Source organism: Nothobranchius furzeri, chromosome 8 (genome assembly GCF_043380555.1).
Source record: "Nothobranchius furzeri strain GRZ-AD chromosome 8, NfurGRZ-RIMD1, whole genome shotgun sequence".
In the NCBI taxonomy this organism is placed as follows: Eukaryota; Metazoa; Chordata; class Actinopteri; order Cyprinodontiformes; family Nothobranchiidae; genus Nothobranchius; species Nothobranchius furzeri.
The window spans coordinates 65550737-65573951 of record NC_091748.1 but is presented as its reverse complement, the minus strand read 5'-3'; the positions used below and the strand labels follow the sequence as shown (position 1 = coordinate 65573951).

The window sequence follows — 23215 nt, the reverse complement described above, 5'->3', positions numbered from 1 at the left end:
GTGTTAAACACTGCTTAATATTAATGTTAATATTAAGTAATGCAGTAAGCAGACCCTCTTCTTTGTCCTAATCTTAAGGACATGTATTAGTTAACAAAATTGGGAACGTTAATAAAGGGATCCTTTGTTTAACAGGAAGAAGAAGAAACTATTTTTTGTACAGAACCCCTCAAGACAAAACCACGAGGCGCTTCACTGGAACAAAATAAAAAAGTTGTTGATAATATCAGAATCATTATTGGTGTTAAAGCCCCAGTGTAATATTTTGACACGTTTAATATCTAGTTTCCCGTTCTTTTATCGTTACATTTTCTCACCAACATGTTTTTTAAGTATTCCTATTTGCTTGAAAATGTACTTTTTCATACACTTAGACTGTGGTTGACACTCCATAGTCATGCCCCGTGTTAAAATACGGTAGCTGTTTAGGGACATGTTTGATATAGGGGTGGTGTCGGTTCTCTCTGTAAAAACCTTGATGGTTTGAGGAAATTCTATTCCTTCCTCTTGGGTTGCTTGCCTTGTTCCATCCACATGTGACACACCTCCGCCTCTCCGTTTTTACTGCTCAACACATTTTTAGATAAAATTTAGTTTAGAATGGTAAAAGGCTGTTTGCCACGGACCCCTGGTTTGACACTTCCTGACTTTTTAGCCAGCTGAATTTCCGGGTCACAGTAACCTTCGTGTTCTCCATGTCATTTGTATGCAGGACCGGCCGAAGATAATATCAACAATGTTTACGGAATTATCGGGGCTACATCTAAGATGGCACAATGGAAGACTAAGGTTTAAAATTGTACGTGTTTACAGACATTCATAACTTTGAAGGCAAGTTAGCAAGCTTCTGCCATGAGTTGCTTAATGGTACATGCTAGTAGCCTGGCAAGCTATCCTACAGTACATATGTGAATATATCGTCTGGCCACAACCGACTCTTAAGGCTGATTCATACTGACACTGCTCCAGCATGTCGGGTCTGTTGGATCGCCATGATGCAACGTCGTATGGGCGATCCAACACTGTTGGATCGTCGGTTGGAGTCCAGCTCTATTTTCTAAACATCCGACGGCCGCGTTGTATGCTGGACGTCTGTTATTGGTCAGCCAAACAACCCAACGTCATTTCCGGCACGATGTAGCTTCCCTTAAAAAATGTAAACAGCGCAAGTGTTGACAATGGACTTACACACCACCGATGCCTCTTCCTTCGTCGTTCTCGCTGTGCTCTTTCTAATAACAGTTGTTCCTCTAGCTCAAGCAGCTCCTGCTCAATAAAATGATTCGCTCTGTGTCTGTGTCGTCCATCTTTTTGCGAGTATATGTGCGTCGCAAATAGTAAATAGTAGTAGGGCAGACACGTCACTACAAGAGTATGCACACCTGCATAGGAGTGCGCCCTCTGTTGTTTTGGCGGAGAATTTCTTTGCAACAGGGTCGGGCCAGTATGAATGCAGAGGAGATACGACGCTGCAGCAGCGGGGGCGCAAATGTGCCTTTGCTTAAGCATGAGTCAGGCTTTAGTCGTGGGATAGAATCTGCGGTTGATTTTCAAACTGTCTCCACGTGCTATTAGACAACAAACAACGTGACATACTCACCACTACGCATGTCAGTAAGAGGGCAGTCGGCCTTACACCATCCAAGAAGATGCAAATACATTATTTTTCTAAATAAAGGACTTACGTTCCTGTATCTGCCCTTGAGTCAGATGAAGTCTATATAGTCTAAAGTTGATGCCAAAGCCATTTCAAACAAGCCATCACTATTTTAGTTTTGCTAAGTCGCAGTAACAACACACCCTCCAAACTGATAGAGCGCTGAGATTGGCACGGCATCAGACTGTCCGGGCTGTGGAGGTTCCAATAGAGCGTGACTAGAAGTTCTAGATTTCTAGGCCAACGTGCTAGCTTTTTACTAGGAAGCAACGCTAACAACGCTATCAGAGTTATCATAAACGATAAAACTATTACCCTTTGTCTCTGATAACATTGTTAGCGTTGATTCACACCATGCTAAATTTGGCTAGTGAAGTGCGAGCATGTGTCATCACTTAGCAGAGGTTTGTTAACTCACCTTCATAATAAATGTAGGTGTACTCATGCTACTTAAAACCTTTGTCACTATTTGCATGTGGCATCTTAAATGTGGCCTGGATTCGTGCGCTCTGCTGAGAAGGTCATTGGCTGCAAACTTCCTTTAGTACAGGACCTGTACACCTCCAGGACATTGGGGCATGCAGGTCGGATCACAGCTGACCCGTCTCACCCTGGAGGAGCCTCCCAACTAGCAGGAGGCTTCGATCCATTCGGACCAGAACCTCTTGCCACAATAACAGTTTCGTCCCCTCTGTTGTTGGACTTGTGAATGACAATCCTAGGACTGCTCACTCCAGTCGCATTGTTTCAGTCACTTGACTGTGTTGTGTTTGCACCTGACTGTTCAGCAGCAATTTCCTCATGTTGTGAATCTTCTTGCACATGGAACTAAAACCCTTCTGGTTCTGATTGACCGTTATTCTTGGCAGTAAAAAACAGGATAGAGAACACGAACGTTACTGCAACCCGGAAGTTATCCAGGGGTCCATAGCATAGACCCTATTAAAATAATGGAGCTGATTGCTGAATTGAAAATTGGAAGAAGTTGATGACACATTGCCTTTTTGATGTGTGTGGGCTACCATAGCTGTGATACCCACCGGTACTCTGTACTGTGTGGCGCTAAAGAGTCTACTTTTTTCACACACTGGGGCTTTTAAGTTCACCTGGGTGCACTGCAAAAAAATGTTGAGAATTACATCATTGTTAGCAAAATTATCAGCAAACAAACAGATGCTTACAGTTCGGTGTTTGACCAAAAATCCTCCGTTGTTAAATCCTCTATCGAAACTACATTAAACCCAAAGTCTCGTCTGTAAGTATCTGGGTTTAAATTGCCTGCTGCCAGCAGAAAAAAGGTTGTCTGTTTATACAGCTAAAGGTTTCTCTGTGCAGCTAAAGTCTGTTTGAAGCCAGTCAAAATGTAAATGGGGCCTCAACCACCAATAGCTGTCGCTCCTTTGTTTTGAAGGGAGGAAGGATTGAAGCATTGGGAAGTCAGTTGGCTGCCTCGGTGAGACAACATGTGAAGATTGCTGTGTTTTTATTCCTGTCTGTCTCTTTGGGCTGTCCTATGTTTCAACCCCCTCTGCTTCCACGTCACCTCATCTTGAACCTGAACTAAAGTCCCAGCCAGCATGTGGCAGAAATTATGCTTATAAAGTCACATTAGAACAGTTTATATCATGTGCAGACACAGATTTTTGAAGTCTGAGCAGCATCAAAACTGTTACTGGACTCCGCTGCACAGGTTGACTTACCGTCCCCTAGCAGCATGGTTTTACCCTGAAGTCGTTCCAGGTGCATGATGTGATGTTAGAGCTTCTTAAGAGCTTCACCTTTTCAAACCACACTCAGAGCATGAGCGCTGCTCCTTTACCTGTGCACAGCTCCAGATTTCTGAAGTTCAAGGAAACAGGTTTGTTTCTGGTTCATCGTAACTCCTCAGTTGTTCTAACATCCACTTCCCTTTTTAGCTGCTGCAACTCGTAAAATATATTTGTGCAACTAATGTGACCCTTTCCCAGTTTTCCCACTCTTGTATTTGGACCACATGCAGTTTTTCTCCAGTTTGTCATCGTTTGTTTTTGATGGTTTTTAACATCATTTGGAAGTTTGAAATCACATTTCCCTCTCACGTTTTCACCAGATGTTTGTTTTGTTTGTTTTAGGCATGGAGAAGACATGATAGTGACTCCCTTTGCACAGGTTAGTCACACTGCTGCTATGTTCCCTGTTTTATCAAACTATACGACTCCTGTGATTTCAGCTGAAACTCAAAATCTGCAAAGCCAAAGTTTTGTTAGGGCTTTTTGCACTTTTTCATTTCTCACCAATGCTCCGACATCACCAGTGACACAAATGCACCCAAAGATTATTTTTTCTGACTGTATGTCATAATTGGTGGAGCCTGTGCTCGGCAACCTCGCCTCTGTCAGTGTAGCCCGAGGCAGCTGTGGCTACATTGTAGCTCATCACCATCAGTGTGTGGATGGATGAAGGATACACTCTAGTGTAAAGCGCTTTGGAGTCCTCTGACTTTGAAAGATGCTATACAAGTGTGGGTCATTTATCATTTATCAATATTCATTGTAATTGACCTAATCTGAGATTGATAATCTGAAAATTAGAAATCTGAAGTACAACAGTGCTAAGCAGAAACACTCGTTGCTATGTGCTAATTCATGCTAGCAGCAACAGATCCGCCATGTGGAATTTTTTTTTACTTCAAGGATCATAATTTTATAGATATTTAGAAAGAATTTTTCAGTTATTTATAGTTCTTTGAGACAAACCGGACTTGGGAATAGGAGTCAAGAATTGGTAATGGCCCTCGAGACCTCATGCAATGTCAATCTAACTAATTCACAACTGTTTAAATCATAAAAACATTATTTTCTGTCTTCTTGAGTCCAACAGAGCTAAAAACACATTGCGTAAACAATTGTAAAAGAAAGAAGATTTCACTTTCACTTTTTGTATTTAGATCTAATTCACGCTGCCATATCCTGAAGCTGTAATCTCAGCAGGCCATGCTCGGACACACTGACTTTTAAAGTTAAGTTAAAGTTAAAGTCCCATTAGTTGTCACACACACTGATGTGTAGGTCCTTACCCAACTTGATGCCATTAATCTATTTAATCCATCAATGAGTGCAGTGAAAACTGTTTTATGTGGCCACAATACATCAGACACAGACTTGCTGTTTTCTGCTGTGATGTTTTCATCAAACAAGAGTTGTAAAATCTACGCTGTCCAGATAATCCACGTGCCTTCACGAACCACCTTACTCACTAGTCACATCTTATTTGTTGACTAACACTTTGATGGATTAGCTTTATTAAAATAGAGTTCTTTGATTAATTAAAAGAAAAGAGTTCATTCTTCTTTCTTCTGTTGAGCTGAAAATAAGCAGGTTAGAAGGAATGCATGAGACCTTGAGTTATGTCTCATGCAGACCGGTCTTGAGCTAAGAAGGGAAAGAAACACAGTCTTCCGTTCCGTTACAAATGTTAAAGGCTGGCTGCAGTTTCACACTATAATAAAGCCCACCTTACATGGTGTTAGTGACACCTAGAAAGGTAGTTCTGATTCTGTGCAAAAATGTATAATTTAGTTTTTCTGCCTCAGGTTCTGGCCAGTCTTCGAACTGTGAGAAGTAACGTTGCTGCCTTGACACACCTTCAGGACCGTGTTGGAAACAAGTAAGAACAAGAAAGCAGCTGAATGACTAACTGCTTGCTGTCTTTGTTTAATTTACTAAATTAACCCTTTGTGTTGTGTTTCAGACGTCCGACAGGCACCAGTCAGCCTCCTATGTGCAAACCATGTCTTTCAGGTACGACGGTGTCCCCAGCTTTTGTCACTCATGAACAAGGTTTCCTTAACTTACTTAAAATTATAAGTCTTGCAGCATGAAAGACATGGATGTTTTGGTTCCATCTCTGACCCACCGTGTGTGTTTTTGTCACTTTTCAGAGGAGCCCTATCAGAAGCTGGCGGTGGAAACACTGGAAGAATTGGACTGGTGTCTGGACCAGCTGGAGACGCTGCAGACGAGACACTCAGTCAGCGAGATGGCATCAAATAAGGTGAACAAACAGCTAATTTAATTGTATATAAACTCAGCAAGATTTGATTTATTTAAATTGTTTTGGTAAAACTGAGTATAAAAAAGCTAAATTTAGAAATCAACATTTTTATCTTTTCTACAGCAGTTTTACACATCACATCATATTCAGGTCACATGAAGCAGAAAATGTTTCATATCCGTGAAAATAAAAGATTAAGCGTTTAAATAGTCAAAGAAGAATTAAAAAATCTTTTTTGTGGGAACAAACACCAGAGTTCATGAGTATCACTCCCCTCCTCTGAAAGAGTTAATTAGCATCACTTCTTTCAGCTTCTCCTCCCCGTGTGGTTCCTGCATCCCAGAGTCAGCCTATCACATCTCTCTCCTCCACCCAGCCCCTGCAGCCAGGCGCCTGTGATTGGACAGAAATGGCGGACAGCATGTAGGACAGGGGGGCGGGGGTTCCTCACTGCCTCTCCCTCTTTCCCTCGTTCTCATTGATGGTGTGTAACCGTAGCTGGATAAGTCACTGCAGTCACACCCCATGTCTCCTGCTGTTAGAGCTCTTTTCCAAACTCCCCCCCTTCATCTCTGTTGCACCCCTTCATCTTCAGATCAGCACCTGGGACTCTGGGAACTTTCACTTCCATCTTGATCTGTTTTGAGCCACAGACAGCTCATCCTGCAGGACTTAGAGGGGAAATTAGAGCCGATCACTGAAGCAGACAAACTTGGGTTTTAGTTGCTTTTACACCGACATGCGAAGGCTGCCATGCTTCTACTGGCGCTCTGGTTTGCTCTGTGGTGGAGACTCAGACAGGTGAGTGTCGGGGAGGGATGCTGGCGGTCCTTGTTTATAGTGGGATGTACTGATGGCTTATAGGTGGCAGAATGCTGAGTGAATCTGACTCAGGAACAGATTAAACAAACAGGCTCAAACTCCAAAATGTGTGTGACAAACAGGATGCGCATGTAAAGTTAAAGCATCCTCATCAGAGCTTTGGTTTGAAGGGATTTAGTGTGTAAATGTGTCTTTTTGTGATTGCATGAGATGAAGACATTTACCTGAGCAGGAGACAGGAGATCCACCATAAACAATGGCAGATTTCTGTCGTAGCTCCAGGATCACAGAGTAGTTGTTTGAAAACTGCAGCATTGCTCTTTCTGCCCGATCGCTTTTCCCTTCCCTCCTCCCTCAGTTGCCGCGTGCCGAAGCTGTTACATAATCGCCGTGGAAACTACCAGAGTGATCAAATCTACTGAGGAACAAACTTTTGGTGTCAGTGGTGTCATTATTTTTATATTTTCCTCCAGAAACACTTCAAACACTTTTTCCATTGTTTTCTTTTGTGCTTTTAAATCAAAACAATTTTGTGTCAGTTATTCATCATTACAGACGGAAAACAAGTTGATCACAATAAACACATTTGTAGAAACGGTTCTGTTGTGTTAACCTGCCCATACACGCCAGCTTTCTGGATAGATTTTCTCTTAAATGGATTCAACAAGGAACGGTTGTCATTAAAGGCTTTTGGAAGGGATTCAGAGATTTTTACTGTACAGAATCTGTTAATAATTCATGTTTTTAAAAAACTGAAAACAGCTGGTTTTTGAACTTTTTTCATTTTTTCCTTCTTCTTTAGTTAAAATAGGAAGTTTTAAGTGTGGGACATACTTAACTTTTTAAAGCGTTCTAGATTTAAAAGTGTTCACAAGTGAGCCGAAACGAGCAAACTGAAATCAGAAGGCACCTATTAGTGATTTCTCTAAAAAAGTCCAGTTAGTGGAAGTCTAAAAAGCTTTTTATCGTTGTTTTTCACTTATCTTCAATGGTACAATCAACGTGTATTTATTTACCTTCTAAAAAGATCGCTACACAGTTACCTAACAGATGAAAAATCAGCTCTTTAACTCATTCGCTGCCAGCGTTTCTCACCGTTTTTACAGTTTTTTTTTAGGAGTCACAGAACGTTGCACGCTAGGATGATGTCGACACAAAAACAACCAAAACAAAGCGGAGACTCACCTCTTACATCATCCACGCGTTTCGAGCGTTATCTGTTCTTTCATAATCCGTTGTTGAATTGTGATCGGCAGATGCTTTTCCGGTTCGCGCCTCACTTTTTTTACAGCAACGGCCCAAAACAATCTCCTAACACATGGATTTTCTGCTTCCTGATCACGTGACGTGTGGCGTATGCGGATGAAGATCGGCTTCAGAGCTGAGATGTTTGTTCTCTCGGCGCGGGGGCTCGTTCTGATGCCCACACAGTAACAAAATGCAAATGACGACTTAAGTCGTTATTTGGCAGTGAATGAGTTAAAAGGCCAGACGTGTGTTTATTTGTGTGTAATCCACTCAGGTTAATGCCACGTTTTTGTTGGTGTTTCTTGTTTCTTTGATACAGTTTAAGAGGATGCTGAACCGCGAGCTGACACAGCTGTCGGAGACGAGCCGCTCAGGGAATCAGGTGTCAAATTATATCGCCAACACCTTCCTCGGTGAGTTCAGTTCAAGTCAGTATCTTTATACAGCACCAGGTCACAACAAGTGTCACTTCACAAACATTCCAATTGAACCTACTTATAAGTGCATTGAGTTCAGTTCATTATGCCAGTTGGATAAAAGATTCCCTATGGAAGAAAACCCAGCAGAGTGCATCATGTCACTGGCTTGTGTGAGAGACTTTACACTAATCCCTATGGTAAGCAAGCATGCAGCGGCAGTGGAGGGGAAACGTTCCCCTTTAACACAGGTAAGCAACTCTGGTCCTCGAGGAACGCTATCCAGCATGTTTTGTTTTTTTCCCTGCTACAACACGCCTGATTTTAACCAGCAGCTGTTTAACAGGCATCTGTAAAGATCGGTGAGCTGCCGAGTAGGTGAATCAAGTGTGCTGGAACAGGGAAACAACTAAAACATGCTGGATGGCGGCCCACGGGCTTTGACAGGAAGAAGCCCCCAAACAGAACCTGGCTCGATATGAGCAGCCATCCACGGCGAGTCGTTGGGGGGTTTGAGAAGACAGAAACACCTGGTGAAGTCAAAACTCCATCAACTTTAAAATTATGCTGTGACGTGTGTTTTTAGATGACTGTGTTGAGCTGTGGATCACACACTTTTAACGACGCATTTTTGCTTGTAGATTGTCTCACATAACGTCGCCTCAGGTACAGTTATATACCCCCAAATGTTCCTAAAGCCTTTGTTGCAGAGCAACACATGTCAGTGTTTTGCGGTTCAGGTGAGGCTGAGATCTAAAAAAAAGTCTGATTTGCATGAATGCATCACCTGTTTTATTAAAGGTGTGCTGTTAGCTTTATTCACATCTGAACGCTTCCCAGTAAATGTTTGTATAAAACCAGACTAAGAGATTCAAATGGAAGGTAAAAGAAAATGATGCAAAAATAGACATTTTTTAAAATGAGGATGTTATTTTATTGGAGAAGATGATAAAACAAAAGGTGGGAGGAACTGAAGTGTAGAATGCAATTCTTTTTAAATGAGCCCAAAAAAAAGGGTGTTTCTGAAAGAGAAGAAGAAGGTGAGGATTTCTCCGTCTCTGAAGCGAAAGGAGGTGCAGCAGCAGAGCATTCCCGGACACATTGTGTGGCGTTGTCGTGGCAACGGGGTTCAATATTATTCAACGGCGTGTTTCATCAATAGGAGATTCAGTCTTCAGCAGCCCCTTTGGCAGGATGGTCCAGCCGAACGAGGATGGCGCTGTCACTCAGACGTTGTTTTAAGATGAGTCCCTCGAGCTCGGTTGCGTTTGGAAATGAGCTCCTTGTCTCTGGCTGTAAGGAAGAGGAGGCATTGTGAGAGAGGTGAGAGGAGCCAGACGGTGCCTCCTGCAAAGCTGCCATTCAGGTCGTTGTGTGTCTTTACGGTGTCGTGTGTTTGTATCGAGGCTCAGATCTGGGGGGTTTCAGGCAGTCGCTGGTGCCTGGCTGTGAAAGGAAGAGGGAGTATGTGGCTGGAAGATAGGAGAGATGATGTGTGCACATGAGGTATAACGGTCTCATCGTGATGTCAAAGCAGGATTATTATATTATTTGGTATATTCGGAAACAGATGAGTCATTTTAACACAAGCATGTCTCCTGGGACAGCACCTTTTATGTCACCAAACCAGAAACAGATGGAGTCTGTTGTTTCTCTCATTGTGATCGTTACTCACTGGGCTAAGAAATGCCCAGCCTGTGAAGCATCATCAATAATATTTCCTACATTTAAATTCCTTCACGTCAGAAAACTGCATATCATATGTTCATCGTTTGTCCCACTTGTGTTGAAATGTGTTTTTGAGATGCTGTTGAACACAAGGTCATTTTTTATGTGTTGTGCTAAAAAGCCTCTTTCATCACAAGCACGGGAAATATATTTGTTTCCGCGTTTGACTTGTTTTAGCTTCTAGAGTGTGGATTGTTATTCTGCAAACAGGAAATGGTTTTAGTCATTTGGAGGGGAATCTGTCAGCGGAGAATCCTGATCATTTCATCCGTGGTGTCACCAGGATGGAGGGCTCCTTGCCTTCCTGGTTGGTTTAGTGATATTTAGTATGGTTAATGATATTTAGTATGGTTTAGTGATATTTAGTATGGTTTAGTGATATTTAGTATTTGGGTTCAGCTCAGCGTTTAGGGTTAGGGTGATGTGTGATTTTTAGTTGACTGAAGCTTGCATATGTGCAGGAAGATGTGAGTTTAAATGTAAAAAACTGGCTTTAAGTGTTGCTTCATTCTGTGAGGAAGCAGGGGGGAGGTCAGACCGGGATTGTAAGATCGGGGTCACACTTTAGTTTACAAATTTGGGTTTTCAGATTTGATTTTGTTTTTTAATCACCAAATTTCAACTGTTGCTTTTTTTTTTTTTTTTACTCAAGTATGGGTGATCTCCCCAAATGATATTTTACACTATGTAGTGAGTCGGTGCAAAGCCCCCTTCCCCACAGGTTTCCCTTCAACTGTATCCGTCTGTTTTTGTGTTGCAGAAAAGCAACATGACGTGGAGATCCTGTCTCCGCCTTCAAAGGAGAAAGAGAAGAAGAAGAGGCCGATGTCACAGATCAGTGGTGTGAAAAAGGCCACACAGAGTCCAAGCTTAGCGTCTGCCTGCATCCCTCGCTTTGGAGTTAACACACCTCACGAGAGCCAGCTGGCAAAGGTAGAATCGCTGTCCAACACACCGACAGAAATCTCACTGTGTTCTCTTACGTGTCCTTTTCCCCGCCTCACAGGAAATCGAGGACCTTAGTCGTTGGGGTATGGATATTTTCAAATTAGCAGAATATTCAGGAAATCGTCCTCTGACGGTGATCATGTACTCCATCTTCCAGGTAGGGTGTCGATGCGGAACATTTCAGTTTGGTCAGAATTCCTCACCAGAGCAGGTCGTTCAGGGGTTGATGTCTTGTTTTCTTCTCTGTCAGGAGCGCGACCTTCTGAAAACCTTTAAGGTGCCTATCGACACCTTCATTACGTTCATGATGACCTTGGAGGACCACTACCACATGGACGTAGCGTATCACAACAACATCCATGCAGCTGACGTGGTGCAGTCTACCCACGTCCTCCTGTCCACTCCTGCTTTAGAGGTGAGCTGGTCTTTGTAATTCTTTGTATCATTTCCAGTTGAGATTTGATTTGTTCTGAATGTTTGTCTTTGTTTACTCAAGGCCGTGTTCACAGACCTGGAGATCATGGCCGCTCTGTTCGCCAGCGCCATCCACGATGTCGACCATCCAGGTGTCACCAACCAGTTCCTCATTAACACCAGTAGGTTCCTCTCTGGTTCTGCACCATCTTCATAAATACATAAACACATTTATTTACAATTAAATTGATTGTAAACGCATTCATTTTAAATAAAGGTTCAGGTAACTAAAAGAACTAAAAACCATGTATTTATATTAGGGCCGGGACTTTAACACGTTAATTATGATTAATTAATTAGAAAAAAATGACGCATTAAAAAAAATTTACGCATTTAATCACAGCTTGCATTTCGAGAAAGGCGGAACCTTTGTTATTGCATGATTTCCTCGTAGACCGAATATCACTGACGCACACAACAATGCACAGTGCTAATGTCTACTAAATCAGAATAAAAACAGAAAGAAGTTGCCTTGCTTGGACTGATGCAGGATTTAGGAAACCCGTCCGCCTCTTTTCTTAACTTGGAAAAAAAAACTTCCAGACAACAACGGAGTCCGTGTCGCGGACATTTTTCAGAGATCGTCTCTGCTGCAGCTGCCTGGTGGCACCGGAAACTTTACAAAAGTTGCAGTAAGCTATATTTTTAACATTTACGTAACATCTGTGCAGCGCTGAAAGCTCCAGACAGAATAATTCTTTGCCCTAACAGTAGTTTATGAAAGTAGTCAGACAAATGAGAGGCATCTGGCTGCCGCTGGGAGAACGCTCCGTGTTCTCACTACTCTGTAAACAATCACAAACAACATGTCTTAAAGTTGAAAACAGAAGTTTAAGTTAAAACAGAAACACTCTAAAAATGTGATTAATTTAGATTAATTAATTACAAAGCCTCTAATTAATTCTATACAATTTTTTTATTGAGTCACGGCCCTAATTTATATTAAAGAATGCTCTAATAATTTCAGATTTCTCAGGGAGCGTGATTCACATGTTTTTGTGGCAGTTATCAATTATTACATTTTATCATGGTTCAGTACAATTATTAAATTAGTTGAGTTACCTGATGGAGCACACATACAATAAAAATGGGTAAAAGTTTTAGTGAAATGAAAAAAGCTTGTTGTTTTGTTAGTCTTCTTAAATTCAAAGTATTGACATCAGTAAACCAGAACCCTTTTGTTGGTTTAGTCTAAAATTTGTTCAGTCCCACAAAATATTTAAACCAGATTTGGATTAATCTGAAAACAATAAAATAAAGTTATGTTGAATGAAAAATGTGTTTTCCTTTTACATTTTATGGTTTCCACATAACCAAAAATACATTTGATTTATTTAGAAAAACTAAATGAATGTACTAATGTTGGCATGTTTGAAATAAAAGTGTTTATTTAGCTTTTAAAGCATTATTTGAGTTTTAACAAGGTAAGTCTTGGCACCTTTGTTTATTTTATTTTGTAGAGTGACGTGTGGAGGACCACGAAAGACCAATTTCACTGAGAAAACGTTTTTTACTTGTTCTTTTTGAAATCTGATCTTCTACCCCTATCTCCTGCATTAGCCGTCAATGGAAGATAGACAGGGAAACGCTCAGATTAGAAAAGCCAGTTAGATTTACGCCACACTAAAAATTAACATTCATGGATTCACAACAAGGAAGGCTGTTGTTGGTTTAGCGTTCAGGAAACATCAAAGAACATCTAAGCTAGTAGAAGCTAACCGTTAGCCTTAGCAACTCCACCACACAGCAGAACTCCCCCAGGCTTGTGTTATTTGTGGTGATAAAACATTAATGTTGCAGAGCAAATGGAATCAGTGGTGGAGTTGTGTTCCTATTATCCAGTCAGAGACGAGATGTCCAAATATCAGGGCATAAGACTCCAGATCCTGTCGTCTTTATATCACCTTTCCTCTTGCTCACCTGTGTTCCTTAATCAGGAGCACCAGAGCTTTATCCGCTGAAATCGACTCACAAGGCTTGCATTCATACTTGAGACCACTGCAAATGTGTTCGAATAAAACAAGTCTTCAAATCCTCGTCTTATGTAGGGATGCCTTGTAATCGTTCTGTTTGATTTTGACCGTTTGACTTGACCCCCTTGCAGGTTCTGAGCTAGCTCTCATGTACAACGATGCCTCAGTTCTGGAGAACCATCATCTCGCTGTGGGCTTCAAACTACTGCAAGAAGAAAACTGTGACATCTTCCAGAACCTCAGCAAGAAGCAGAAGGACTCCCTCCGAAAGATGGTGATCGACATGGTCGGTGATTCTTTTGTTTATTTATCAAATACTAATGCGGTTCTCAGATCAGCTGGGCTTTGAGAACTGGTTCTGTATTTACTTAATGTTGTTAAAGGCCTTTATAGTAATACTTGTTTTCTAAACTGTAATGTTGGGAACCTCTTCAGGTGCTGGCCACAGATATGTCCAAACACATGAACTTCTTGGCAGACATGAAGACGATGGTGGAGACCAAGAAGGTGACGAGCTTGGGAGTCCTGCTACTCGACAATTACTCTGACCGCATCCAGGTTAGAGGAGATCCAAACATCATCCAGTGCCCATAATACACACAAGATGTTTAGACTCCACAAATGTGATATAAACAAAGCAGTTTGTAGCATGGTGAGTTTTTGTGTTTCTGCAGGTTCTACAGAACATGGTCCACTGTGCTGACTTGAGCAACCCAACCAAACCACTGGAGCTTTACCGGAAGTGGACGGACCGCATCATGGTGGAGTTCTTCACACAGGGAGACAGAGAGCGGGACAAGGGCATGGAAATCAGTCCCATGTGTGACAAACACAACGCCTCCATAGAAAAGAGCCAGGTAATACACCTCAGAATGTCCTTCAGTTCAGTTGTTATTTTTTTTGTTTTGTTTTTGTTTGTAACAATGTTTGTCACCAGGTGGGGTTCATTGACTACATCGTGCATCCTCTGTGGGAGACCTGGGCAGACCTGGTGCACCCTGATGCTCAGGACATCCTGGACACGCTGGAGGACAACAGGGAGTGGTACCAGAGCATGATCCCCCGCAGCCCGTCGCCTACGAGCCCAGATGAACACCATGCTGAGGTGGGACCAGCAGACGGAGCTGTGGGAGCTGGAGGAGCTATCTCCTCAACAGGAGGGGGAGCGGGAGGAGACAAATTCCAGTTTGAACTCACCCTGGAGGAAGAGGAGGAGGATGACGAAGAAGGGGATTCTGACCTTGAAAGCCCCTTAGATGAGGGGTCGCAGACAGGTGGAGACAGGCACCAGGACTCCTCCCCCTCTCTTTCCCCAGACCCTCGTATTAACAGCAGCAGATACCGTCCCCCCTCGCCTCACCCGTCTCGGACCCTGAGTTTGGCTTCCATGTCGGTCAAAAGTCCCCACCCCCACAGGACGCTGGGCTCCCCGGGGCAAGATGGTGCTGACAGGGACAGAGAGCTGAGCCAGGAAAGCGACGGCGTGGCCTGCCTGCGACTGGGAACGTAGTGACCAATACGAGCTGCCCCGTCAGAGACAAGAGAGCGCACGGAGGAGCAGGCGTGGCGTGCATTTCCCAATAATGTCTGTAAAATCACCACAGTCCCTTTACACTGGAGACACCGGCTCTGGAGAACAGAGGAGAACCTCGCCTCTGTCTTTTTCATTTTTGTCTTTCAGCAACAAGAATCGTTTTAGCCTCCGTCTGAGTGCCTGATAGGCCTTTTTGTTTGGTCCTGATTTGCTGTAGCTTTAATTTGGATCATTCCAATCAAATATTGCTGCATTTAAACCAGGAAGAAGCGTGGAGTCGAGGCCTGTACTCAACCAGAAGGTAACAAAAGTACAGGAAATGTCTTCCTCCTAAACAACTGTGACGTCCGAACGTGAGCAGCGAGTGCGCATCACAGTGGTGTGACAGGGTCTTGAAAAATAGTTTTGCACCGTAGTTTTCATTTAGGTTTTAAGATATTTGAGTCGGTCGATGTAAGAGTGGTTTATTTTCTTTGGGAGTGACGTGTGGAATGAATCATTAACCAAATACAGGATGTGGAGGAGCAGTGTGATAAATGGATGGACCTAAACCTCAGGGTATGAATAGAAGCATCAACCTAATGTAGCACAGTCGTACTGAAAACCCCTGACCCCACCCTTAAACCGTCTTTCCTGTCAGACCACATTCAAACGTGCGTCTCCAAGTTTATTTCAACCCTTTAATAGAGAAGTTGGCAGTTGAAGCAATCAGATCCTGAACCAGCTCGTAGCACCACAGGACAGAACCAGAGTCTCACCTGTGATGAAGACAAGACACTGCCTGTATAATGAGTCAGAGCTTTAGTTTATTTTTACATCTTATTTTAAATGTTTTTAAATGTTTCTTATTTAATTTCCGTGCTGTTCCTTGTGGAATGTTTGCTAGTCTCATGTGTGTTTCTGTGCTTTTTAAAATCAGGGTGCCTCCAGTCCGCAGTAGCACTTTACCGTCTTCACCGTTCAGCTCTTCTCTTCAGTCACACAAAGGGCTTCACCCTCTGTAGGCCTACAGATCACAAAATAACTGTACAGAACATTTGACTGCCGGTACCAGAGGGCAGGGCAGGAGCTCGGGTGGGTGAGAAGAACCAGCATACGAGATTCTTCTCATCACAGATGAGATTTTACAGACCCAAGTTCTCTGAGAAACCGTTTTTTACGTGTTATTTTTAAAATACGATCATTCACTCTGAGTGTAACGTGCAGGCCGAATGCAACAATGGTCTTCTACCCCTATTACCTGCAGTAGCCACCAATAGAAAGTAGACGGGCAAACACTCAGTCTGACAGATCTATGTCCCACTGAAAATTAGCAGTCATGGACTCACCCGTCTTGGCTGACAACAAGGAAGGCTGTTGTTGATTTAGCATCCAGGAGATAGCAGATCATGTCTCGACTGGTAGAAGTTAACCGTTAGCATTAGCAACTCCACAACATGGCAGAACTCCTTCAGGCGTATGCTATTTGTGGAGAGAAAACATCGTAAAGACAATGGATTATAGGGGTGGGAGTTGGTTACCTGCAGTATTAACAGAAGGATGTACAAACGTTGCTGCTGCTGCATTGCTCTAGTCCGGAGCGGGTGGAAAACACAACATTCACTTTAAAGGTGCAGAATGTAAGAAAGTAATGAGAATTTTACAATGAGAAAATCCCAAACAAGTCTAATGTTCCAGTCATTTTGGAAGGAAGGTTAAACTGAAACTTGTTTCATATCCAGCTGGCTGCGGGGATTGTCAGTTTTTCTCCTTCCAAAACAAAGGAAGGAGGGGCGTAACTACTGTTTACCAACAGTGTGGGGGGTGCCGCGTCTCCTACAAGCTAGTACTGCAGCGCCGGCAAAAAGCTCCAGAGTTGTAGTTGCAGTAACCACATTTTACCACAGTATGTCATTTTTACTTCATTTCTACATAATGCACCTTTAAAGTTATCGCATATTTTGTGCATAAATGCTTTTGCATATTCGTGGTGTTTCCTCCCTCTGATGAAATATCTACTTTGCGAGTATTGTAAGTTGCCCTGTTGACATCCTATTTTGTAAAGTACAACCAAAATACCGAGCGCTTGTGCCGCTTAGGCGCCATGTTTCCATCTGAGTTAATGCGTAAGCTACACGACTTGCGTGGTGACGTCATTAACACAGACTGGAATTGATAGAATCGTTTGCAAAAATGGCAAACGATTCTTAGGAAATGAAACAGTGGGAACCAGTTCTCAACAAGAACCAGTTTTTGATTCCCACCCCTAATGGAGCCAGTGGTAGAGTCACGCTGCTCTTAGCCAGTCAGAAGCGAGATGTCAAAATGTCAGGACTAGACAAAATTTTACTTCATGAAACAGGAGTGCCAGAGCCTTATTCCCCTTTTTTCAACTGACAAGGCATTGTTTTATACTAGAGACTACTGTAAATGTATTGAAAAAACAAGTGAACTTAGAAAGTTACTCCAGCCTCTCATCATTTTATAAATTCAATGAGCCACTTAAACATTTTCCTTATCCTCACTATAGAGCTCCGGACCCCACGTGACTCAGTTAGTAGACGCCATATTGGCAGGAAAAAAAGGTAAACACGGATCGTAAACATGAACATGGACGGTATTGGCTTGGATTTGACTTCGTCTGAGTTTACTTCACACTTTAAAACCGAAGAAATCGTTTTATATAGTCAGAAATTAAATAGACTAAACATCTCCGACCCTTATCGTGCCCCTGGGATACTTTTTAAAAACGCCAGAAGCTGTCGGAGCGGACTTCTTACCGGACCTGGCCGGGGAACCCCTTGGGATTTCCCCGGAGGAGCTGGCCCAAGTGGCTGGGGAGAGGGAAGTCTGGGCCTCTCGATGCTACTGCCCCCGTAACCCGACTCCGGATAAGCGGATGAAATTGGATGGATGGACAAATAACAGATTTACACATAAGTAGTTTAAATGGAGTGCTGTGCTGTTTGAATGTATAAACTGAACGCCAAGAGAAATCACTAGTTTGATTGTTTTCCGTGAATAAAATAAATATGTCAGGCAGGAGCGTCTCAGGATCTGTCTGAGATCTGTCTCGGTGAGACCGATAATAGCAATCCAAAGTGCTTTTTATGTGTGATCTGACAATTGATCAACCATTGCTTAAAATGAAATACAGCTTAGCCGGTTAATTGCTGTGATCATAAAACACGTAAACGGCAGCACGCAGAACTCACGAGGCAACGTTTAACGTGACGTTTACTTGTTGCTATGAGTAATAAGACAGAAAAAGCCACGCCAAAATAAGTTTAGGAAGCCCACTAAGAATTGTAATAAAAGCATTTAAAATAATACCATACACAGTTGAGGAAACGTTGGTTTAAGTACCTGATATGAAGTGGTCGCTGCATAAGCGAAAACCTTTACTCTCGGGATCCCACAGCTTCATTTTAGCCCGGTCACTAGCGCATTTTACTGCAATGATCCAACGTTTGCGGCGCTCCGGATCTTGGGGAATCCTGTAGATGGCTCATTCCTTATGTCGTCCGCGTCTGTTCTGCATCCTGGGGCACATCAGGAATCTACCATATTTCCTGTTTGAGTTTTCTGACAATAAATAGTCCAGCTGCAGGCTTCTGCATGCCAATATGGCGCCGTTTCGATTTGAACTGTTGCATCCCGGGAGAAGTGACGTCAACTCCCGGAGCTCTATAGGTATCCCCTGAGTGACTTTCCGAGATAAATAAGATTAATTAAAAAATGTAAAAGTCATAAATGTGAGTTGTGCCCTCTTGCCCTGCCATCAGGTACATCTGTAGAGCTCAGTTTTGGAAGCTTGTGACAAAAACCAAGCTGCCTGTCATTCAAACCAGCCGGAGAGCGACCCATCAGGTTATGGGTCTTCTTCGGTGGAAGCTGTTAAACCGGGATGAAAGCGTGCCACAAGTGTTGATAACACACACACACCTGCCAGCCTACAAAGCTGTACATTTCTACTCTAGAGATTTTAAACAGATGATTGTATCAACGTCATTAACTTTATAGTGTTAGTTTTTACAAATGACACATTAATAATAATAATAGTATTTAAAGCAGCATTTGAATAGTTTTTGTGCAGCGTAGGAAGAGTTTGCTGCCCAGACCTGTGAATGTGTGTAGTTTCAGGCGTTTCATGACTTTTGTGTGTTATTTTTTTTCTGTACCAAGTTCACATGAAGTCTAGAGCAGTGCTCATCGCTGAGGTCGACGAACCGGGAGGTGAGCCAGCACTACATTTGCTTCCTGGTTAGGCAGTTGTAGAAAACACTAGTCTAACAGTATTTTACTGATGTAGTTAGTAAGCTTTATTGATCAGCCTTACTTGTGATAGGCGAGGCGTACGCCTCGTGTTAAAGGACCATCGTGCTGCTTTTAGATGCTGACCCTCAGACTGTTTTGTTTTAAATGTATTTTTATGTTTCTTCAGTTTTGGAAAAATTCTAAACTATTGTTTCCTTAAACAGAGCATTAAACATCAACAACATAAAAGTTTTACTTTAGTGTTTCATTTAGAAGTCCTGGGTTGATTAAATCTATTTTATTCCTAGTAGATTATAAATGTTAGCAGTCAAGTAGTCAGAAATCCAGCTTTGAGTTTCAGCTATTCCTTTTAGAGGCTTTAACATGATGAAAATGTCCAGTTTTTGATTCTTATAACAGCACGCACACACACACATGGAAGTAATTTTGGGGGGGTCAGGGGGGACATGTCCCCCCCACTTTTTCCAAAGTCAAGTTTTGACCCCTGCACTTTTCACCATCCAAAACCAATATTACGCTATATTAAATTGACACTGGTTGAGCTCTAGGGCCAAGCAGAAAACCACCGTTTGTGTTGAAGCCTGTTTGCCATTAGAACATACTGTAAAGATACCCCACCCCCGTGTCCCCCCCACTTCTAAAGTGAAAATTACGTCCATGCACACACACACACACCACCTGTTAAGAATCTGCATCATGTGAACTTCAGAAAAAATGTGATTATACTTTAGATAATCTAACAGAGCAGTAACCACTTGCAGATGAAGGTCACTAATTTGCATCAAACCACTAACGGGCTTTAAACATCTAGATTAGGATTAGTACCTTCATCAGAGACCCGCCATTTCTGGCCCTACACATGTCTGCTGCCCCCTGGTGGAGGATCTACAGGTGGAAAGGGTCAGGTGCATTTCTTTATTGTTGTTATATTGTTATATAATTATAAATCAGTAACAATAGCATTAAATAGTTTGTTTTTAAACTAAACCAGTTAAATCACTTCATTTTGAAAGCTTTAAAGGGTTAAAACAGTCTTAAAATTAATACTTTCTTTTAAAGACCAGAAATAACTTGTTTCAAATGTTTTAAAAACAATAAAAAGAGCTTTTTCCCCAGAGACATTTTAAACAGCAACTTGATAGGGATTTTATTTTATTTGTTTGCAACATTAAACCACTCCAAATGCTTTTGGATTAAAAATAAGCAAACTGTGGCATTTTCATCATTTAGTCTTTTCAGACTTGAAACTTCGGCCCAGAGCGTTTTCCTGTCTGAAGCAGTTGAATGGTCTGAGGGTTTATGGTAAATTCAGCACTGTGGCTCACCAGCGCCACCCAGTGTTACATGTGTGGCAAAGCAGGAGCATGCCTGCTTTGACTCTGTTTATACTGCCTTCATTCACACCTCGTCGTCTGACCCCCCCAGCCTCTGTGTCGTGCAAAATGTCTAAAATATTTATTCTTAATATGTGTCGAGACAAAGTACTGTAACAGCATAACTGATTCATGTTCTGGAGCCGAAAAAACAAGTATACTTTACAACTCTGTAAATGTCTGCCACTCCAATGTTTGTCAAAGAATTTATTATTATTGGTTATTTTTTTCTTTTTTGCATTTGAAGCCAAAAGAGTTTCGGGAGTTCAGGGTGTTTCACGTGAAAAATGCCAATAAATTTTATGGAAATTTACAACCAGCTGTTTTTATTATTGGAGACTAAAAATTTCTGCTTTTTTCCCCTTAAAGACATTTTAGAAAAATTCACTCAATAGAGACTTCTACAAAGGACTTTAATGATCTGTCTTTAAGGGTTACTGGTATTTTTTAGTAGGTTACAGACACATTAAATGGATTTTAGTGAGTTTAGCAGCCACTTCTGCTCAGTTTGACTGGAGCTCCGGTGCAGGCTGGAGGCTTCACTCCCTGTGAAGGACAAGGACATGTCAGTAGCCTCCTGGTGCCCTAGTTCTCCAAAATCATAGCTAAAATAGAGAAAGCCATAAGGAAACGTAGGTGTTGAATAAAAAACCCTTCTATTCACTAATGCTCACCTTGTAGAGCTCACAAACCAAATGGAAGAGGGATGACATCGCCTTGTCTTCCATCTCATCCGTGTGTTCCTGCAACACAACGATTCGTGATGGAGGAAAGGGTACAGAAGCCTCTTATTATTCCACATGGGTTTTATTTACCCCATCAAATGTAACCCAAGGGACGTGCGAGTGGACCGGATTCAGAGCTCTGGTCATGACAGTGTAGTCATGCATCAGCCGATGTCCCAAATCTCCGCTGACACAGGAGTCAACGCTGGACCAGGACACAGAGGGAGCGTAAAGCTGGAGACACTTTTATAAAAGGAAACCGTTAGTTTTAATCCGCCATGTGAAAAAGTCAAAAGTTCCACACTTACCGACTCTGCTGCACCGAGGACATCTGTGGAAGACTCCATGCAGTAGATGATTTGAACTGCTAGTGAGTTTCCAGTTAAACTGATGATACAAGCCTGAGGAGGAGACTGATCAGAGTTAAAAGCTCCACTCATCATCATCGTCGTAATAATGCAAAGGTGTTTGCTTACAAACCTCAATCATGTTTCCTCGACACTCCGGTGCTCCGTGCTGGCAGGCGAAGGGAGAATTCGCTGGAAACATTTCCTACAAGTGAGAAATTAAAGTTTTTAGAAGGAAGGAGGACATTACTGATCACGTTCCTTCTTTGGAACGCTCCTGCATTAGAAACCTAACAAACGGACCTTAGCGTTTCCGTAAGGCACTAGAGTGAGAGACATGATGTCCTGCAGCATGGTCCATGTGGGGAACAGCTGATGGGTGATGAAGTGTCTGCTGTCTGGACACAAACTCTCGTAGTACAGGGTGACGGATACTTGAGGAACAGTCTGGTTTGGCTTGATGGCATTAAGCTCCATGCACTGATTCTGAACCTGAAATGCAGAAGAGGTCCATAGTATTGGGAGTGAGATTTGTTTAGTGGCGTTTCCTGCCTCGTACCACTTTTAATGTGATTAAGTGACCCAGAGCTTCTCTGTCCAGTCACATGAAAAACCACTGGTGTTCAATTTCTGAAGCATGACTTTCATTTAAGCCCAGAAACCTTTGGTTGTGCTGTAAACAGCTTTCAGTGTTTAGGAAAAAACCTCTTAGAACTGCAATATTTGTTATTAACTAGCAGGAATTATCTATTGGTCGATAAATCAGATGCTGACATAAACATAAGTTCCTCCAAAAATAATACAAAACAATTTAGAAATGAGAAATAAATGTAATATTTCATAGATAAGAACTCAAAGCATCAGTTAAAAGTAATTACCTTAAAAACATCAATAAAAGCATCTCCTTACATTTAGATGCGCGTCACACATGAAATGCTCAGCTTTTTAACATTCTATAACATTTAGACTCAATTTAAACTAAATCATATGAAAAAAGTCCCTTCTGACCCTCCGATAGTCTCACCTTGCATTCTACCGCGATCTCCAGAGAACGACACCACTGAGAAGGAGGATACCGACAGGCTGGTTTAGGATGAGACATCCCAGAACTTTTCCAGTCATAACAACATATAAGAGTCACGACCAACTGCTCCCAAAACTTCATGTTTTGTCTCGGCGAGAATGTCCTCTGAGCTCTGAGATAAAAAAAATCAGAGAGGACTGAAAAGCTCCTCCCAAGTGGTCTTAAAACTTCCACCATCATCGTCTGATTACCAGGTGTTGTAGACCCCTCCTTCCATGGCTTTGAAATCGGAAAGTTTGTCACAACTTTACATAAAATGTGATTAGGATTAGTTTCCAAGTCAGGGTTTAAAATGTTTTGATTCAAAATCAAATGACAGATTAAATACTTTAGTAGGAAGATGGGCACTGTTGTACCTCCTTACCTGTGGATTGTTCTACATATCTGATGTATCTCTGTATGAAGTTTTGTACAGCTCTAACATTCATCCATCCATTTTCATCCGCTTATCCAGAGTTGGGTCGCGGGGGCAGTAGCCTAAGACGAGAGGCCCAGACTTCCCTCTACCCAGCCAGCTCCTCCGGGGGAATCCCAAGGCGTTCCCTGGCCAGGTGAGAGACATAGTGCCTCCACCGTGTCCTGGGTCTACCTTTAGGT

The 23215-nt window shown here is 42.3% G+C and overlaps 2 protein-coding genes across 16 annotated transcripts in view; one reads left to right on the top strand and one right to left on the bottom strand.

The window, feature by feature from the left end:
* Positions 1–20778, top strand: part of LOC107392825 (3',5'-cyclic-AMP phosphodiesterase 4C) — a 115698-nt gene extending 94920 nt beyond the window's left edge. For 7 of the 15 annotated variants that reach the window (XM_054752195.2, XM_054752194.2, XM_054752197.2 and 4 more), the window contains 14 exons: positions 3069–3110; positions 3769–3805; positions 5229–5302; positions 5387–5475; positions 5577–5689; positions 8079–8172; positions 10664–10836; positions 10910–11008; positions 11102–11266; positions 11348–11447; positions 13430–13584; positions 13734–13856; positions 13973–14155; positions 14236–20778. In XM_054752195.2, coding sequence (XP_054608170.2) covers positions 3069–3110; positions 3769–3805; positions 5229–5302; positions 5387–5475; positions 5577–5689; positions 8079–8172; positions 10664–10836; positions 10910–11008; positions 11102–11266; positions 11348–11447; positions 13430–13584; positions 13734–13856; positions 13973–14155; positions 14236–14808 — 2020 coding nt within the window. In that variant the 3' untranslated portion in view covers positions 14809–20778. The remainder of the gene's footprint in view (positions 1–3068; positions 3111–3768; positions 3806–5228; positions 5303–5386; positions 5476–5576; positions 5690–8078; positions 8173–10663; positions 10837–10909; positions 11009–11101; positions 11267–11347; positions 11448–13429; positions 13585–13733; positions 13857–13972; positions 14156–14235) is intronic. The other 8 variants (XM_054752201.2, XM_054752200.2, XM_054752207.2 and 5 more) reach the window with 3 other exon arrangements.
* Positions 20779–20856: 78 nt separating this feature from the next.
* On the bottom strand, positions 20857–22827 carry LOC107392824 (IFI30 lysosomal thiol reductase). The gene is made up of 7 exons (XM_015970848.3): positions 22559–22827; positions 21838–22026; positions 21668–21739; positions 21496–21588; positions 21278–21430; positions 21137–21205; positions 20857–21008 (listed from the first exon to the last, which is right to left on the bottom strand). The coding sequence occupies exons 1-7, from the start codon at positions 22796–22798 to the stop codon at positions 20949–20951; spliced, it is 876 nt and encodes a 291-aa protein (XP_015826334.3). The 5' UTR covers positions 22799–22827; the 3' UTR covers positions 20857–20948.
* Positions 22828–23215: the final 388 nt, after the last annotated feature.

Excerpts from the sequence above, each read along its gene's own strand:
- LOC107392824 (XM_015970848.3), bottom strand. The coding sequence starts at position 22,798 with ATGATGGTGGAAGTTTTAAGACCACTTGGGAGGAGCTTTTCAGTCCTC. Across the intron at positions 21,740-21,837 it reads TGCCTTACGGAAACGCTAAG|GAAATGTTTCCAGCGAATTC; the intron begins GTCCGTTTGTTA and ends TCTCACTTGTAG. Across the intron at positions 21,589-21,667 it reads GTCGAGGAAACATGATTGAG|GCTTGTATCATCAGTTTAAC; the intron begins GTTTGTAAGCAA and ends TCTCCTCCTCAG.